The following is a 21,091-nucleotide window of genomic DNA, read 5'->3' as shown; positions in this document are numbered from 1 at the left end:
GGTTTTTATTATTTAGGGCGGGAACAAAATCCAAACCTACATTGCCGTGTGTGAAAAAGTAATTGCCCCCCTTCTTAAAAAATAGCCCAACTGTGGTGTTTCACACCTGAGTTCAATTTCTGTAGCCACCTCCAAGCCTGATTACTGCCACACCTGCTTCAATCAAGGAATCACTTAAATATGAGCTGCCTGACACAGAGAAGTAGACCAAAAGCACCTCAAAAGCTAGACATCATGCCAAGATCCAAAGAAATTCAAGAACAAATGAGAACAAAAGTAATTGAGATCTATCAGTCTGGTAAAGGTTATAAAGCCATTTCTAAAGTTTTGGGACTCCAGCGAACCACAGTGAGAGCCATTATCCACAACATGGAACAGTGGTGAACCTTCCCAGGAGTGGGTGGCCGACCAAAATTACCCCAAGAGCGCAGAGACAACTCATCCGAGAGGTCACAAAAGACCCCAGGACAACTTCTAAAGAACTGCAGGCCTCACTTGCCTCAACTAAGTTCAGTGTTCACGACTCCACCATAAGAAAGAGACTGGGCAAAAATGGCCAGCATGGCAGATTTCCCAGACGCAAACCACTGTCAAGCAAAAAGAACATTAGGGCTCGTCTCAATTTTGCTAAGAAACATCTCAATGATTGCCAAGACTTTTGGGAAAATACCTTGTGGACTGATGAGACAAAAGTTGAACTTTTTGGAAGGCAAATGTCCCGTTACATCTGGCGTAGAAGTAACACAGCATTTCAGACAAAGAACATCATACCAACAGTAAAATATGGTGGTGGTAGTGTGATGGTCTGGGGTTGTTTTGCTGCTTCAGGAACTGGAAGGCTTGCTGTGATAAATGGAACCATGAATTCTACTGTCTACCAAAACATCCTGAAGGAGAATGTCCGGCCATCTGTTCGTCAACTAAAGCTGAAGCAATCTTGGGTGCTGCAATAGGACAATGACCCAAAACACACCAGCAAATCCACCTCTGAATGGCTGAAGAACAACAAAATGAAGACTTTAGAGTGGCCAAGTCCAAGTCCTGACCTGAATCCTATTGAGATGCTATGGCATGACCTTAAAAAGGCGGTTCATGCTAGAAAACCCTCAAATAAAGCTGAATTACAACAATTCTGCAAAGATGAGTGGGCCAAAATTCCTCCAGAGCTCTGTAAAACACTCGTAGCAAGTTATTGCAAACGCTTGATTGCAGTTATTGCTGCTAAGGGAGGCCCAACCAGTTATTAGGTTCAGGGGGCAATTACTTTTTCACACAGGGCAATGTAGGTTTGGATTTTGTTCTCTCCCTAAATAATAAAAACCATCATTTCAAAACTGCATTTTGTGTTTACTTGTGTTATCTTTGACCAATGGTTAAATGTGTTTGATGATCAGAAACGTTTTGTGTGACAAAGATGCAAAAGAATAAGAAATCAGGAAGGGGGCAAATAGATTTTCACACCACTGTACTTTTTTTCTTTTCAAGCACTTTGTTTTGTTTTCTTGATTTTATTTGAATAATTTCCTGCCCTTTCTCTCTAACCTCCCTACATGCTGCATCTTTTCTCCGTCTTCCAGAAAAACTGTTTCCTAGACTTCCTACTTTCTAACTATAAGCCAAAGGGATCTTCACATGCGCGGCGCTCCAGCAGCATTGAGTTGAAATCACCGGGGCACAGATTATGAACTCAGCTGAGGCAAAGCCCATCAGAAAAGTGCAGAATACCAGAGAACATGCGCTGATATGAACGATCGCACGTGAATTATTTTGTTTTAGTGGAGCGATTTTGTGAATGTTACAGCAGCCGTGTGTTCGACACAGCTGGAGTATTTGAGCCGTCACCGCTGCGTCCTCTCTGCCCGCAAAGCTGAGTACATAAATGACGTAATGGATGCAGATACTGGATCTTTTTTCGGGTTTCCCACAATTTGAATTTTTAGGAAACGTATCTTGATTCTGGGTTTAAAAATGCATTGCAATTACTGCGTTACTGACAATTGTACCAAGTAAATATTACCATTTTCTTTCCCTGTAATGCCTTACATTACCACATTACAGCAGAAAGCTATGCATTACAGTAATTAATTACTTTTGTACCGCGTTCCTCCCAAAACTGATCAGGAGTGACACTAACCAGGCAGATCACAGGTTTTGGACAGTTTGGAATGCAGCCTTTAGTTCGGGAGTTGTCCTGAGTTCTGCATGAACTCACCTCTACACGGGTAAAAGCGGAAACAACTCGTGTGCAGGGTGAATTGTGATGTCAGATAATAACGCTTAGTTTATACTGGTGCCTCAGTCACATAACAATCTCTGCAGTATTCTTCTCAACAAAAGCTTCTGAATTTTGTATTTCTCATTTTCATCCACAATCAGGTTCGGTTCAGTTTTAAATATGTTTGGGATCCAATTAGCATTTCTTTATCTCACTTGCTCATTCTGATTTAGGAAATATTGAACAGAACTCTAAAACCTATAAATGTTAACATCTTAGGTTTTCTTTTCTGAATTCAATAAAAATGTAGAGTCCCTCCAAGCTCAGTGTTAACAGCAGTGTGGTTTAAAGCTACTACACAGTGATGTGGAACGGATATTTCATCAGGTCAATTCTGACAGCTGTGGAAACTAAAATAAGTGGTGAGTCAGGGATGATGTGGCATTAGTACACCATAATACACACTCCCTGTAGAACAGTGAGGAAGGTGCTGTAGGCTAGGCTCTGTCACATCTCTAATCCTGCTTATTTTCAAACTTTGCCTTCCAGCAACGATCCTCCTTCCATCCTCACTTCATTCTTCCCCGATGTCTGTATCATCTCCTGCATCGTGTCTTCGTTTATTAACTAATCCAATTATGTTTCTCCTTGCCTGAGTCGGAGTCCTCTGTCCTTCTTTTCCCTCTTATGTTTTTAGGGTTTTGTTCTGATTTTTTTCTCTCTCAACCAGCTGCGGTGATCTACGTGAAAAATGAGAATAAGCAGCAGGTTTCAGCCACAATAACTAATTAAGGACTATGATTGTGGTTTGTTTCATCATGTGAGGAGACACATTTCCTCTCAGGGTTTGTGTCTAACTCCCCACCACCCCCAGTGGGTAGAACAAACCATGCCTGCCACCTGGAGCCATGTGACTGCTGAGACACGCAGATTTAGCCTGTTACTATCCAGGAGTGCTGCTCTGCCTGTGAAGTTGGACATGTTTTTATTCTATAAATTTTATTCATTGGATGCAATTTCAGTTCTAATTTATTGTGAGGTAAAATGATTATAAATAATGATAACATGTGGTTGATGTGTTGATGCGGTGGGTTTATTCCGAGTCCCTCACTGATATTAAAACTTCTCAGCTTATGGCAGTCTGAGTGGGAGGGCGTGACCACTTCCAGCTTGTTTTTTTTAAAGTGACAGAGCCCTAAAATGGCTCATTCTGGAAGGTACTGAAATTGTCAAGCTTAAAAATATTGAAATGACTTCATGTGAGAGGGATTTAGTGCAAAAATCTTAATGAACATGCTTTCCATTCACCCAAAAACTATTACAACTTTTAAAAAAAGTTACACAATATGGCTTATTTAAAAGCATTTTGGCTAGTGTGAACAGTGTTTCTATGCTAAAGGTCACTGGATGGTGATGACTGATGTAAGGATTTGGCTTAAAAGCATCTGAATGATTCGCTGCATGGATTATTTCACTGGAATTTAGGAAAATACTAAGCTTTAATATTGTGAGAGTTGAAGTTAGTTTTATTAAAACTGACACACTTCTATGATAAATCATAAAACAGGTCAAAATTTACATGAGAATTGCACCAGTCAGTAATTTTATACATAGAACAAAATTAATGCATGACATAAAAAAATTAAATAAAAGTGTCGAAATCAAAAGATTTTGTCCCAGATACCGATCTACATCATTTTTTAAGATTTATATTCTGCCAAGACTCAGTCTAACTATTTTTTCTTATTTATTAATTTACAGCTCAGACCGTCAGAATAAAAACACCAGCAGAGTTTTGAATTCAAGTGAGTTTCTGTGGAGGATCACAGTATAGGGAGACAGTTTATCCTCACTGATATCTGTGGTTGTCTTCTTATTCCTACAAACTATTTGGGAATATTTGGGAGCAGTTGCTTCAGAAAAACACACAGAGGCCTAAAGATATGCTCATCTGTTTCTGATAATCCGGTGAAAAGGTTTACCAGAAGATCTACTGTGGTAGATCAAGGAGAGATGACAGTAGGACAAGCAGTTATATCACATAATGTGCCCTTTGAAATGATTTGTATAAATATTACATAAAAATAATCTCCTACTAGGACACACCAAGCCAGAGTTTTGTTGTGAGAGATTCACATTTATCTATTCACATCCACATTAGGACATGTTATTCAGGATGTCACCACCTCTGGCCTGACGAGTGCTGCAGATGAGCACCAGCTACCTGTGACCCTAGTGAGGTACGAGTGGTATGGCAATGGGAAAGACTAATTTAAACTTAATTCACAGGTTTTTGTGTTTATTTGAGTATTATGATGGTCTAATTTATCAATAAGTGTGATTATTTACTTTAGCTGTAAAACTGTTATTTGGAGAAGGGGAATAAATGATTGTCTTGTAGTCACTTTCCAACAGTTCATTTGAATATTTATTTTGGACTAAGAGGGGAAGGATTTTCACACATGGGGAGGGAGAGGGAAATATGTAAGTTGGAGGTGCAGGTCAGATGAAGGAGAGAAAGAATGAGGAAGACGAGAAGCAGGAAGACAAGCATAGGTGTTTTGCAGCCTTCGGCAGATGCATTCAGTACATGATTCAAGGATCCAACCCTGTGGAATCCCCCCCCCCCCCCCCCACACACACACACACACACTCACAGCTTACAAACTTTTCCACTTCTTGAACAATAAGAAAATCTAAAATCGGTGTAATTTTTTACTCCAAGAGAAGCTAAATGAGTAGAGTATTTTTGTTTTTCTCCCAGTGTTCCATCTGCAGATCTGCCTGGGAATTAAATCCTCTTGCATAAACATCTGTTTTCTCCTCTCCCCCCTAACTATTCCCAGAACCAGCTTAGAACATCATTAACATTATTTTACCATGCTCAACAGCGCTAGACATCAGCTTGTTTTCTCTAAGTTAACACAATTACACACAGCACTGTAATCCCTTACCTGATGAAAACATCATAATTTGGAAGCGAGAATATTATCCGTGGAATTACATTCAGTATTTCTCTGATTTTCATGGCAAACATGGAAGTGTGATTGATTTTCTGCGAGACTTAATCCTTTTTATAGAAACCGCGTTGGACTCGTCGGATTGGACGTTTCCTAGCACCGTGGACATTGTGAAATGCCGTCCTGCCAAACGACAAATGAGAGAGATGAAAGTCCCTTACAGAATGATTGATGGTACAAAATTAAAGCAAGCTCCAGAGCTTTATGCTGGCTTCAGTAATCCTCAGTTGATAAAATGATTAGACTGTCGTCGTTTTAGCAAGACTGAATGACAAACTTGACAGGGTTTTATGTTCTCCTAATTTTTGTAATTTTAAAATCTACTTTGTGTGTTAAAAAGCTGTTTGCTAAATCAGACCCATCAGTAGAGACCTGGGTTTGGGATGCTGCAGGTGCTTCCTTATCTGGGGAGCCCAGGCTGCCCTCTGTACAACCCCTTCCACCTGCGCTTCCGTGGGATCCCAAGGCATTTCCTAGCCAGCTAAGAGAAATATGCCTTGGTCCTGTTTGGACATGAGCCCAACAGGAATATGTTAATCCTGAAAAACAATTTGGAATATCAAAATTTATAAATGCTAATCATTTACCCTTTTCATATTAAAAAAAACTTCGACAGGAGAAGACACAGTTTGTATGGGTAACACATCTCAGCATAACATCTCATGTTGAAGAAGTGCTGGAGGAGGTCTTCTAAGTATATTCTCCTGATCGTGTCTTAATCTGATTTTCCACAGATTCTGGGTCAGCAGCTCATGATTCTGTTTTATCTGATGGGGTTAAACACCAACTCGTTAGCATCTGCCATGTTAGAAAAGTGTTGATTCAGACCAGAGCAATCAATGTTTTCTACGTTAGTCCCTCCCACTCATTTTGATGGTCAAGACTGACACATGAAATGAATGGTTGATGTACAACATAAGTAAATTCTTATTAATTTATTTAATGTTTGATGTAATAAAATAAAGATTTTATGAACTATGTTTCTATAGTTCAACTAGCAGACTGCTAGTTTTGACTAAAGTATACACTCTTAGCTTTTATTAGGGTACTCATTTACTACCTAGTACTGATAAACAGTCAATGTCTCAAATTGAGAAATTCCACTAAAACCCTTCACTTTCAGCCACTAAAAGTAACACAGTTTATAGTTCAAATTATATTAGTCAACAGAATACCAGGAATAAAATATTTTGTCTGTGCTTAACCTTTTGATGCATGAATTATGAACTCTTCAACCATGATTTTAACAGTTATTTTCATTCATCTTTGGGTGTGAATGTAACAAATTTTGACAAATATTGTTTGTAACATTTAATAATTTGCAAATAATTTTACTACATATACACCACCGTGGACAGCGTGCATTCTGAGCATGGATTATATTGACTGGACTTACTGAAATCCACATGGAGGGTCTCAAATGCAATAAAGTACTCGACAGATGTGCTTAATAGCAAAAACGAAAAAGTAAATTACAATTTTGAGAACCTGTTCAAATTATATTTTTCATCTTTATTTTCTAGTTATAACCTTCAGGCCACAATTGACCTTGGTGGCTCAGACTCAGAGCACAGCTGCAGTTGTTTTGATTTTTTAGGCAGGCCTTGCCTCCTCTCTGTTTCACACTTTCAACCCTTTTTTCTCTCCACCGCTCTGTGCTTCCTTATAAGCATAATATTTGTGACACGTCAGCGGTTATCAAAAACACGTTTTCCACCAATTCTCTGATCATTTGCAGATCCTTTCCACATTTCGTGGATTGACATTTCCATCAATGCACAATATTTACTCAAAAGGTATTTTGTGAGTTCTTATTTCCCCATATAGATACCACACCATCTCTTCTTCGGCATGAGGTCAGATTTAGGCTCACGAATCTGCCCTCCAACTGTGTCTTTAAACACAGCGGGACTCACTTATCAGCCAACCAGTTTAAAAGTCTGACCACCAACTTGAATTGTGTGCAAATGATTTGCCATATCCTTCTTTCTACATGAATAAGCAAGTCCAGACACTCTCTCATCCATTCGAACAACAATTAAAGCAGACAACATCTAAGACAAACAAACAACAACACAGATAACTAGAGTTGCGTTTCTATTCAAGGCAAAACACCCAAAGGCCAGGCCAAAACAGAGTTGCGTTTATATTTCAGGTCAAAATGCTCAAAAAACAATTTTGCCTCTTAGTTATCACACCGGCACATTTATTTATCATTTATTAACTTCATCACACCAGAGTTGCGTTTATAATTTTAGGATGAAACCCTCAAAAAACCAGCCAATACAGCATCTCAGGAATCTGTTTATCTTTCTCTCTTACCACACAACCAACAATGACAACTGGAGTTGCGTTTCTATTTAAGGCTAAATGCTCAAAAGCCAGGCCACCTCTCACTTGGGCCGCCTCTCAGTTATCACACCGATCCATTCATCTCTCAACTATACCAAAACAGCATTCCAGGAATCTGCTTAGTTGCGTTTATATTTTCCAGCTAAAACGCTCAAAAACCAATTTAACCTCTGGTCACCTAGGATTTCTCTCGGTACCACAAAACAAACAACAAATTTGTCTCACCAAATCTCTCCACTCAGGGCTTGAGTTTGTAGATCCGCATTCCTCCTAGCGACGTCAAGACCCCACCGACCCCCAGCAAAACTCAGCGCTGGAGGAGATTAGGTTGTCGACAGTCCTCCGGCGTTGGTTCTTGGCGCCGCAAGGTGATGGGACCCCGGCTTTCAAAGGACCAAATAATGTCATGGATTTTATCAATGTGTTTATCAATAACCCATTTCCTATAGTGAAGAGAGAAGAAGACAATGAGCAGACAAGTCAAACAGTTATAACTGTGGCATAAGGCATGAGGCAAAATGCCCCGAACATCTGTTCACAGACTTTATTTATAGAGATGGTGTGTGTGTGTGTGTGTGTGTGTGTGTGTGTGTGTGTGTGTGTGTGTGTGTGTGTGTGTGTGTGTGTGTGTGTGTGTGTGTCTGAATGAGTGAGCATGCAAAGAGGCATAGAGCAATACATTTACATTCAGTTGATTGAGTCAATGATCAAGAATGAACAAACATAAAATTTTCCACAACAAGAGTGAAGAATGTTAACGTTTGGCTTTCATGCAGAGAGTGTAGGAACCTTGGGAGAGAATTTATGTCTGGATGTTTTGTCTTCATGGAATGTCAACATGTGCTGAGGAGAACCTTCTGGATTTAGAAAGCCAAATAGAAAGTGGATTTATGCTGTAGATGAAAGGTTATTATGCTGATCAATATATAAGTGAAAATTGACCCTTTTGGACGTTACAACTCCCCCCCCCTTTCCAAGGTCACGGGGTCATGGCATAAGACCACGAGGCGTTGGACAATCTTGGAGGCCCTGAGAACTCAGCAGAGGAAGACAGAGTTAGTTCTCAGGCACTGAAGCATCAAGAGTGAGGAATAGCAACCCCCCACACAGAAGAATAGTCAATAGAAATCCCAATCAGGAAATAGTAATCCCACTTAGCGAAGTCCGCAGGCAGGGACCACAATGAGAAGGAAATCAGAGCCATTAGCAGAAACAGACCAGGGGTCTCATATATCAAACATTGTGTAGAATCCTTACGAAAACCGTAATTAAGCTCAGCAAAAAAAAAGTACTTACGCCAAGCAGGTTTGTGATCTATCAAACATGGAGTACGCACACCTGCACGCAATCTCCGCTTCATAAATCTGAGACTAACGAGAATGTTTCTCAGCTGCATTTTAGTCACATCCCGCCCTCACCACGCCCACTTACTGCCATAAATAGTCAATGCAAAGTGCCTTGTGGCTCTCATGCATATACGTAAGCTCGCTTGTTGCAGCATTCCGCCAATGACATGGTGAACGTAGATCAAGGCACATCAAGGAAGCGCAATTTCACAGAAGCAGAAATTGAGGTACTTGTGGGTGAGGTGGAGAAATGAAAGGAAGTAATTTTGCAAAAGAAATAAGAGAAAATCCACGTAGTGGCAGAGCGCTGCTGAAGCCGTCAATGTTGTGAGTTCTTCAGAGAAATCTGTGGCGGATATAAAAAAAAAGGTCCACTCAGGACTTAATCCCCACACTCCCAGGTAAAAGTCATGCACACTATCCAGTCAGCCAAACAGAGATCTCCCTTGTTCAACTAGCCAGGGCGCATGATCAATCGGGTCACAGTGACAGGATACACACTGTCACAGACGCATGACATTCTGTCTCAATCTGTCCCCCTGCTGATATTCTGCATTCCATATTCTGCTCTTCAGGCTGTGTGTGTGTGTGTGTGCGCGCGCGCATGTGTGTGTACGCATGCGTGTGTGCGTGTGGGGTTGTCTTGTTCTGTGTGAAAACGAAGCAGTACAAGTGATAATGCTGCAGGATTTCATCATTTTATCCTTCTCAGAAGAAGAAGAAGAAGGAGAAGAAAATATAATTTTTGCCTCAAGATAAAAATCATGAGGCGTCGTCGTCGTCGTCTTCCTCCGCTTATCCGGGTCCGGGTCGCGGGGGCAGCATCCCAACTAGGGAGCTCCAGACCGTCCTCTCCCCGGCCACCTCCACCAGCTCCTCCAGCAGGACCCCAAGGCGTTCCCGGACCAGACTGGAGATGTAACCTCTCCAACATGTCCTGGGTCGACCCGGGGGCCTCCTGCCGGCAGGACATGCCCGAAACACCTCCCCAGGGAGGCGTCCAGGAGGCATCCTGACCAGATGCCCAAACCACCTCAGCTGACTCCTTTCGATCCGGAGGAGCAGCGGTTCTACTCCGAGTCCCTCCCGAATGTCAGAGCTCCTCACCCTATCTCTAAGGCTGAGCCCGGCCACCCTACGGAGGAAAATCATTTTGGCCGCTTGTATCCGTGATCTCGTTCTTTCGGTCATTACCCAAAGCTCATGACCATAGGTGAGGATTGGGACATAGATCGACCGGTAAATCGAGAGTCTGGCTTTCTGGCTCAGCTCCCTCTTCACCACGACAGATCAGCTCAGTGTCCACATCACTGCAGATGCTGAACCAATCCGCTTGTTGATCTCCTGATCCCTCCTACCCTCACTCGTGAACAAGACCCCGAGATACTTAAACTCCTCCACTTGAGGTAGGACCTCTCCCCTGACCCGGAGTTGGCAAGCCACCCTTTTCCGGTCGAGAACCATGGTCTCAGATTTGGAGGGGCTGATCCTCATCCCAGCCGCTTCACACTCGGCCACAAACCTACCCAGCAAGAGCTGAAGGTCAGAGCTGGATGAAGCTAGGAGGACCACATCATACGCAAAAAGCAGAGACGAGATTCTCCTGCCACCAAACTCGACACACTCCACACCACGACTGCACCTAGAAATTCTGTCCATAAAGGTAATGAACAGAACCGGTGACAAAGGGCAGCCCTGGCGGAGTCCAACCCTCACCGGGTTTAGGTCCAACTTACTACCGGCTATGCGGACCAAACTCACGCTCCTCTGGTAAAGGGACTGAATGGCCCTTAACAGAAAGCCACCCACCCCATACTCCTGGAGCATCCCCCACAGGGTGCCTTTGGGGACACGGTCCTAAGCCTTCTACAAATCCACAAAACACATGTGGATTGGTTGGGCAAACTCTCATCCCCCCTCCATCACCCTTGCAAGGGTATAGAGCTAGTCCACAGTTCCACGGCCAGGACGAAAACCACATTGCTCCTCCTCGATCTGAGATTCAACTATCGATCGGACCCTCCTCTCCAGTACCTTGGAGTAGACCTTTCCAGGGAGGCTGAGGTGTGTGATCACCCTATAGCTAGAACACACCCTCAGGTCACCCTTCTTAAAGATGGGGACCACCACACCGGTCTGCCACTCCACAGGAACTGCCCCCGATGACCACGCAATGTTGCAGAGATGTGTCAACCATGACAGCCCTACAACATCCATAGCCTTGAGATACCCAGGATGAATCTCATCCGCCCCTGGGGCTCCGCCACTGTGTAGTTGTTTAGCTACCTCAGCAACTTCTGCCCCCGAGATTGGACAGTCCATTCCCAGATCTCCCAGCTCTGGTTCCTCCTTGGAATGCGCATATTGAAGAGCTCCTCAAAGTATTCCTTCCACCGTCTGACTATAGCCCCAGTTGACGTCAGCAGCTCCCCATCCCCACTGTAAACAGTGTGAGCGAGTTGCTGCCTTCCTCTCCTGAGGCGCCGGACAGTTTGCCAGAACCTCTTTGGAGCCGTTCGATAGTCTTTCTCCATGGCCTCACCATCCAGGATGGTGATGAGTCTGCTTATCAGCGAGAAGTTGAGAGGCTGGTGGACTGGTGTAGTCAGCACAATCTTGAGCTTAGCACCCTTAAGACTGTGGAGATGGTCGTGGATTTTAGGAAGCTTCCCGCAGTGCTGCCCCCCCTCACAATATCCAACAGCCCAGTGTCAATGGTGGACTCATTCAAGTTCTTGGGAACTATCATTTCCAGGGATCTGAAGTGGGAAACAAACATCAACTCCATCCTCAAAAAGGCTCAGCAGAGGATGTATTTCTTACGGCAACTAAGGAAGTATGGCCTACCACAAGAGCTGCTGATCATCTTCTACACTGCTGCAGTCGAATCCATACTTTGCTCATCCATCACTGTCTGGTTTGGGTCAGCCACAAAAATGGACAAATGCAGACTACAGCGTATTATTAAAACAGCAGGAAAAATCATTGGTGCCCAACTGCCCTCTGCCCAGGAACTGTACATCAGCAGGACCAGGAAAAAGGCAGAGAATATTGTCCAAGATGCCACACATCCTGCATCTACTCTCTTCCATCTCCAATCATCTGGCAGACGCTATAGATCACTGTACACAAAAACCACCAGACACAAGAACAGTTTCTTTCCTTCAGCCATTTCTCTCCTGAATCTGTAGATTCTTTTACCATCCTTTTACTATAGTTTTTAATACTTAATCAGTATGCTTATGGATATGTGTGTGTGTGTGTGTGTGTGTGTGTGTGTGTGTGTGTGTGTGTGTGTGTGTGTGTTCGTGCGTGCGTGTGTGTGTGTGTGGGTATGTATATATGTATATAGGTGTGTGCGTAAATGAACATGTGTGTGGGTATACATGTTCTTATGTGTTTTTAGGTATTTTTATTCTCATTTATTATGGTTGTTGTATGTTTTAGAGAGCGAACATCTACCGAAGACAAATTCCTTGTAAATGTAATTTTACTTGGCCAATAAATCTGAAATCTGAATCTGAATCTGAAACTCCTCCCACGCCCGAGATTTTGCCTTGGCAACTGCCACTGCTGCATCCTGCTTGGCTATCCAATACCTGTCTGCTGCCTCCGGAGACCCACAGACCAGCCACGCCCTATAGGCCTCCTTCAGCCTGACGGCTCCCTGAACCTCTCGTGTCCACCAGCGGGTACGGAGGTTGCCACCATGACTGGCACCGGCCACCTTGCTACCACAGCTAGCAACAGTCGCCTCAACAATCGCAGAGTGGAAAAAGGCCCATTCTGAGTCAATGCCCCCCACTGCTCTCGGGACACGGTCAAAGCTCTGCCGGAGGTGGGAGTTGAAGACCGTCTTGACAGGTTCTTCTGCCAGGCATTCCCAGCAGACCCTTACGATGCGTTTGGGTCTGCCAGGTCTACGCGGCATCTTTCCCTGCCATCTGATCCAACTCACCACCAGGTGGTGATCGGTTGACAGCTCCGCTCCTCTCTTCACTCGGGTGTCCAAAACATACGGCCGCAGGTCAGATGATATAACTACAAAGTCTATCATCGACCTGCGACCTAGGCTGCCCTGGTATCAAGTGTACTGATGGGCATCCTTATGTTCGAACATGGTGTTCGTTATGGCCAAACTGCGGCTTGCAGAGAAGTCCAATAACGAAACTCACGAGGCACTTTACAAAAACAAAAAATGTAAAAATATAAAAAAGAATTTAGAAAATGGTTAAAAATATATTTAAAATGAGCAAAAAATAGAGCAGCAGCACTGCAGGTGCTCTCCATGTCCAAAATGTGCATAAGCAAGGTCCTTAGTCAGCTTAAAGTTGCGCACATTTTTCCTCAAAGTTTTTTTTCATAAATCCCAAAGTTTAAGTGGAATGTTGCTCACGCAGTTATCCGACCCCGTTTTGTGCGTAAGCAAGCTTGATGAATGAGGCCCCAGATCCCAGCAATCCGTAGCAATCCAGGAAACCATAGCAGGAAAACCATAGGAAGTCCAGAACACCAGAAGAACCGGAACCCAGAGCAGCAGGCAGCAGACTCAGGTGATGAGGTGGCGATGTTATCTCATGAAGCGAGGACATCTGGCGAAACTCAGCAAAGTATCAAAACACACACACAGGGCATTTGACCGTAGACCCACATAGATGGCGTCTAATGGAAAAGAACAAATTAAAAAACCCTAGGACTATATGCACCTGTATGTGCTATGTGTATGGAGATTATGTGAAAAGATTATTTTGGAAATTACACATCCGTCCACTCACGGTGAGACATTCACCAGCATCTGTGTCAGACTCGAAGACTGGGTTCGGGAGTAAGAGCTTACTTAGACTGCTGGTTGAAAGCGGTGCTGGAAAGGCTGGAGGTTGGATGAGGTCTGAGTAGGAAAGGTGGAGGTTAAGATGTATTAGCTTCTGAATACTTTGATCATGGATCACGGTGGAACGATGACTGAGTGAAGAGCCGGTGTGGCGTCTTCCATATATAGACATGGATTGACGCAGGTGCAACGTGGAGGGAATCCCCGCGAGGGGCATGCTGGGTAATGTGGTCCAAGACGGAAGCTGGTCAGCTGGGAGAGCCCGGCCTGGGGGCTTGGACTCTGACAATCTGTTGCTCATCTGCATGTAAACGCTGACATGACTATAAGACTGGAGTCAGCTGGTCTAAAGGTTTAGGTTTCACTTTGTGAATGACTGAAACTGTGCTCATGAGCAGCATTCATGAGGGATGTTTGGTGTCTCGTGTTCAGTAGTAAGAAAATATTAGAGTGCATTTCGGAAACAACCTTAACATTTCTCATAATACACCATTGCAAGTGTTTGTCCCACTGTCTTCACCCGTAACCTCCTAATTACATATCTGAATACAGAAGGTATTCGTGACATGATGTGTTCCTTATACTATGCCCTGTCCTTGAAGTGTCAAGCATTTCAGGCATAAACACACACACACACACACACACAAACACACACACACACACACACACATACACACACACACACACACACACACACACACACACACACACACACACACACACACACACACACATATATATACGCATTGTTGGGGTTATTAGGAGCGAACAATTCGCAAGCGTTAACTTACTTTTGGATTCTTCAATAAATTCTGTAAATATGTAAATATTTACTGATTTATTAATTAATTAAGATATTCTTAGATATACGGGGCACCATTCCCCTTTTTCCGGGGAAAAATTGAATCCAAAACTCTTATCAGTCTTTCTTGAAGTTCGTAGAATCCTTGGAGCAGAGACTTCTCTTCGACACAACAAAGCTACTGGAGACGAAAATCTGAATTTTATAACGTTTAATTAACAATTTGTCAAATGAATAAACAGTGGAATAGATGAATAATAACCGTGTGATATGATTGAAGATGGATGTGTTTGCATGTGATGGAGGATGTATGAATGGGGTCCTTTGTTCTCACAAAGGAGTAGTGTGTATGTGTGTGTGTGTGTGCGTGTGTATGGATTCAAAATGGAGTCTTGAATACAAGATGGCTGACCCCTTTGTCTGGCTAAAGTGTGGGTGGCAACTTGCACTTTAACTTCCAAAGCACTTAGAATCAGTAGTAACTTAACCTTAAATCACTCAAAACATTTAAAAAGATCATGAAACAACACAAAAGATTAATCACAAATTAATATCTTTTAGTTTCAGCCTGGCCATGACAGAAACCATTTTAAGATACCAAACAATGATCAATAAGCAGTTTATTCTTTCAAAATGACCCGACGGACGTGTTTGGGACGAAAGAGGAAAACACGAAGCTACTTTTTAAGCAATAGACGCGGTTTATTGCTTATTTGAGACTATAGAGGAAACGGGAGAAGAAAAGGAGAGAAAAAAATGAGTTTCCTGATCACCAAAGCAGCAAGGCGTCCCCCGCTGTTATGACTTGACGGTTCTCCGTTTTTCTCCGCAGTTTCCGGCGTCATCCGTCGGTTTGATGCTTTCTCCGTTGTTTGGCGTTCACGAGTGTTTCTCCACGGGCTGGACAGAGACAGCAAAGTTTCTTTCTGTGCTGAGTTATAACTTACAGCGTTTCTGAGAGCTGGATGGAGTTGTTGTTTCCCTCCGCAGTTCTGTGTCCTCAAACATCAGCTGGAGGGGAGCAGAAACGAGCAGATCTGATGGGCTTGCAGTTTAGTTTCCAGCAGTTCCGTGGCTCAACTTGGCACTTAGAGCTTCCGCGTGCTCAAGTTGTCGGAGCGTCGATAAGCGTGTCCTTACCGCCAGGTATCCTGGGCAAAAGAACGAGGTTTCTTTGTCTCATTCATGATTTATAGTCTTTGAAGTCGCGGGAAAGCTCCAAGCTCCCGCCTCCCGCAGATCGTGTTTCTGGTATTAGGCGGTGACGTCATCACAATGCTTCCGTGTGCAAAGCATCATGGGAAATGAAGTTTCTTGGCGCTGATGTGATTATTTGCTTTTCAGAGCAATTTAAGCACAGTCATTTTGGAGAAAATCACTGCATAGTAATTTCCTCATGAGGTCAGACCCTCAACACGCATGCATGCCCTGAAGAGAATCATCATCTGATGTTCCTTCGACCACAGATGCACTTGCAGCAGCAACAGTGATAAAGTTGGCGTTTCAAGTGACTGAGCTAAGCAATTTATTAAAAGCCGGTTGAACACCAGCGGTGACAGACGCTGTCGCCTGCAGTTGCCCACACACACACACACACACACACACACACACACACACACACACACACACACACACACACACACACACACACACACACACACACACACACACACACACGCGTGCAGCGTGTTGTGGTGGAAGATGGATTGGGGTACATATTGTAAGTGACATGTTAATTTCTTCTCCGTCGCTCACGGCCGGAGCTTTAGCTCCCAAAGTAGAAGAACACAAGCCCAGCCATCAGGGCTTCTCTGCTCCTCTTCTGATTGTTATTCTTATCTTTATTTCATGCACTTCCTGACTTTGCACATCCCTTCACTGATTGAGACCAAAGAATAAACCTTTCCACAAACACCCACAGGTTCCGTTTAAACCAGTCTCTGGTATAGTTCTGAGTCAGGCTGAGCAGACGGTAAATATGAATAAAAATGGGTTTCTAGTTTAAAAACAACTTCAGTCTGAAAAATGTTAAAGTGGTCGATGCAAACACTTTTATACAAACATATGCATCACCATCGGTTTCACATTATTCTGTTTTAACGGAATTCTAGTTTTGAAGCACAAACAGCAGCAGCTGTCTCCATGGCAACTGGCATTTCATGCAGGAATGTCAGAATATTTCTGCCAAATTTGAGAGATGCCATTTTATGACTCAATGCCGACTAGCTGTTAGCTCATCAATCCAGTCAGAATTAAACCATTGTTATCCAGGATCCACTTAAGGGCTTCCCTCTGAACTTTGTAGTGTCAGGGTTGATTTTTCTGAGAGTACTTAGGGTATTTGTGGTTTAGCTTAGAGTAGTCTAGTTTAGTTTTTATTTTGCTTTAAAGTATTTTCCTCTCAAAAACTAAATTATTTTCTACCATTATACAACTGTAATCATGGCTATTTTCCAGTTAAGCTTTGAATTTTATAATACAACTCTTGCGTCTCCTTCTAGTTAGTAAAACTTATGAGCTTTTTGTGTTTTGTGTAATTCTTATTTCTTATATCTTTTCATAACAATAGAACAAATGCACTCAGCAACCAAGAGACTCGGCTGCTCTGAGATCAGTTATAACCCGTAAAACATCCAACAGGAGATTTACGACTCAGACAGCATGTTAACACTTTGTTCTGTTTCTCTGCTTCATTCATTTGTGTGTGTGTGTGTGTGTGTGTGTGTGTGTGTGTGTGTGTGTGTGTGTGTGTGTGTGTGTGTGTGTGTGTGTGTGTGTGTGTGTGTGTGTGTGTGTGTGTGTGTGTGTGTGTGTGTGTGTGTGTGTGTGTGTGTGTGTGTAGGCAACCCTGGTACTATGGCTGGGGTTTCAACTTGCCAAGAGGTCAGGCTCTTCTAGACAAGTGGAACCAGATCCCTGACAACACAGACATCCTGGTCACACACTGCCCCCCACTGGGTGAGTGACACTTTACAGCATGAATGTAGATACACACACACATGCACACACACAACCTTTTATATGTGAGTAATGTTTTCTTGTCCCTTTAACTCCAACTAGAATCTCTGGACAGATTTTTTAATATTTGCATTAACTGAACATATTTTAGTCCCTGGACTGAATCTAAGTTGACCTTAACATCAGTATTAAAATGTTTGTCACCGACCTTTTAGCAGCTGTATTGCAGATATGCTCACAAGTCATTTTTCCAAGTCAAGTCTCAAGTAAAATGACTCAAATGAATCTGCTGTTCTCGTTTAGTCTGCCTTAAATACATTGACCTGATATATGTTCTTGTTTTTAAGCACGAGGTGCTCCAGCTCTTAGGCTGGGACATAAAAAATAAGCAGTTGCAGCCGGATCAGGATGCGTGTTGCAACCTCTAACATGCATGGAATGGCTGATGGCAGAGGGACAGAGAGAACCTTTCAGGAGAACCAGGCTAAGAACAGGTGTTCTCCTGCCTCAGTCCATTGGGGTCCAAGAGGACAGGAAAGGAGACAAATACAAAGTACTTTTCTTTTGGAATTAAGGAGGAGAACAAAGGTAATGACAGCAGTAACTGAGAAAATAGAGAATGAAGATAGCAGGGTGAGAAAATCAGCAGTATAACTAAAGGTATGAGCCTATAACATAAAATTAAAGGTGCAATAAGTTATGAACGTTACTGTGAAATATTCACTAAACAGTCTAATGTTGGAAGTGAGGTTGCATTTTTAACAGATTTCCTTCTCAGCCATGTGGGGTTTGTCATTTTTTCTCTTTTCAAAAGTGCCAAAGAGAAACATTGTTTATGTTTACACTTTGCAGGGTTGCCATGACTGCGCCAGCAAAAACTGCCGAGTCTGCATTTGTAATTCGGCACTGGCCGGCAAAGCTCTCCAGAGTTGGGGACAATATGTTACAGTAACAGGAGCGGCCCACAAGTAATTTCTTGTACCCCTAGACTACGTTGTCCTTTTGTTTTAATTTTGTTTTAATCTTATATCATTTGAAAGCTAGAAGCTAACATTGAGCTAACAATGCTAACCGTGAATTAGCAAAAAAACAGTTGTCTCTAAAAACTCCTCAAGCTACTTTTTCAGTTACCAAGGACTCAATATTATGGTGAAATATATGTATCTACTTATCTACTTACTGTGTATGACTCGTCTTCACTCATCATCTAGAATCTTCCGGTGCTGATCCGTAAATGGCACCATACCACGTCACTCCACTGGAGGTGTGGAGTCAGTTGTTTGTTTTGAATTTGAGCTGCGGTACCCAAATTTGATCACAGGATGTCCTTCTTTCTTTAATCTTACATAATGCATCTTTAATCATTCTAAAATTGAGAGATTTGGTTTAAAATTACAAAGAAGTTAGACTTTTGGGGATACCGGAGACCACTATTACAGCCGTGTCCAGCTAAAGCTTTTGGTCAAGGAAACACTGATTTAGAGAAACATTTAACAGCACAACAAACTTGATATTTAGGCCCTAAAATGCATCCACACTTCTCACTGTTGGCTTTTAGAAGACTTTCGTTAAAAAAACTGACTCCAAACTGCTGGTTTCATCACTTGGGATGGTCTCAGTAGAAAATATTTGACAGATGGTTCATCCATTCTTCTGCTGAGTAACTTTTGAAAGCCGTAGAACGTTTCCAAACATTTTCCCAACTCCAATCAGATGGTTGTGTGTACAAACCATCTGGCACATCCAGTTACAGTGCAACCTCACTAGCAGGCCCACTTAGCTGTGGAAGCTAATCAATCCGGCATCCATCCTGAATAAATTCAGTTTCTAAAATGTGATTTTGAAAGTTTCTCAGTCAGTCACTTGCTCTACATGCAGACCAGTATCTTAGAGCTTGCTTTTTAATCAGAACCACTCACACGACAAACAGAAACCAGAGAAATAAGGTTTAGCTGATCATATTTCATTTATCTAAGCATACTAACCCTGGTGCTGGTTGTGGTGGTGCATGACTGATTCTGTGTCAGAATTCCTCACTAAAGCATATTTTGGGTGTAACTCTTGTAGCTGTATGGATCTGCTGTGTATCCCACTGCAATAAAGGAAGTTTATCATATTAATGTTTTGAATGCAGAGCTAAAAAAGTGTTTTTCGTTTTGCAGTCAATTTTAAATGGTAAATGGTAAATGGCCTGTATTTGATATAGCGCCTTCTAGAGTCCTGGAACCCCCCAAGGCGCTTTACAACACAATCAGTCATTCACCCATTCACACACACATTCCCACACTGGTGGGGATGAGCTACAATGTAGCCACAGCTGCCCTGGGGCGCACTGACAGAGGCGAGGCTGCCGAGCACTGGCGCCACCGGTCCCTCCGACCACCACCAGCAGGCAACGTGGGTTAAGTGTCTTGCCCAAGGACACAACGACAGCGACAGACTGAGCGGGGCTCAAACCTGCAACCTTCCGATTGCGGGGCGAGCACTTAACTCCTGTGCCACCGTAGCCCCAAATATAATTATTTTAGGAAAATACATGAACCCACTTTCAGACAAAACATGTGAGCTAGAGTAAATCATAGGCTGGTCAAATGCGTTTGTCAAAGCTGCAAAATTTACATTATGAGGAGTTTTGTTGTCCCAGTAGCATGAGGGTCCAGCGCTAGTCCAAGTCGATACGAGTTAATCCAGATGCATCTGTTTATGTAAGATCTATTGAATCAATTATTGATTATTACTGTCTATCATATAGATAACATATCTGCAAGTAATTTATTGTTCAAAAATACACTTTAAAAATGGCCGAAAAGGTGGAAAGTGGAAAGTGTTGCTTTTTGGTTACAAAAAAAAAATAAATGCATCTCTGTTTACTTGCAAAGTGCAACTCTTCTTTAGGTGCCACTCCATACAGCTGTTTATATGTTTGTATTATTGTGGTAGTTTTTCTATTAGAAGTTCATCCTGTTTAAGAGATAAGTGCACCACCTGCAACAGTAAACACACTGAAAGAAAAAGTCGGTTAGATTAACATAACTGAATCATGTACATCGGTTTCATGAAATGACATCATGTTTTGGTTTTAGAACTTCATTATATACTGCCAACATAATAAATACATGATATTGAATCATGATTGTATCATGTTGTTAGAACATGACAATTTCATGTTGTAGAACATGAAATTGTCATGTTCTACAACACAGAATTCATAAAATACATTGATATAATTTCCATAAAATCACCAAAGCCATTTCTTCAGGGTGCCTGTGCCCTCATCTGTCTAGACCATATTGCACATGCTCCCTGGGATTTAAACAGGTGTTATTCTAGTTAGAGACACTGAACCCCTCTGTACCATTATCCTTTTCAGTCATGTTTCTTTGGTCACTGCCAGCCTGAGGAATAGTGTTTTAGCACATGTATATTTAATTTAATTTACTTAAAATGTGAATTTAACTCAAACTGTAATCAATCTATTGATTTATTTTAGTTTATTTAATTCATTTCAATTTTAGAAAGAGCGTGGCATGCTGGGGAATCTTTTCCACCCAACCATGGTTAAAATAA

General features: G+C 42.5%; 1 protein-coding gene across 2 annotated transcripts in view; it reads left to right on the top strand.

The window, feature by feature from the left end:
* Positions 1-21,091, top strand: part of mpped1 (metallophosphoesterase domain containing 1) — a 158,745-nt gene that overhangs the window by 52,217 nt on the left and 85,437 nt on the right. For both annotated transcript variants that reach the window (XM_070549645.1, XM_054739474.2), the window contains exon 4: positions 17,409-17,524. In XM_070549645.1, the coding sequence (XP_070405746.1) occupies positions 17,409-17,524 (116 nt within the window). The remainder of the gene's footprint in view (positions 1-17,408; positions 17,525-21,091) is intronic.

Source organism: Nothobranchius furzeri, chromosome 1 (assembly GCF_043380555.1).
Source record: "Nothobranchius furzeri strain GRZ-AD chromosome 1, NfurGRZ-RIMD1, whole genome shotgun sequence".
Lineage (NCBI taxonomy): Eukaryota > Metazoa > Chordata > Actinopteri > Cyprinodontiformes > Nothobranchiidae > Nothobranchius > Nothobranchius furzeri.
This window is presented reverse-complemented; position numbering and strand designations above follow the sequence as displayed.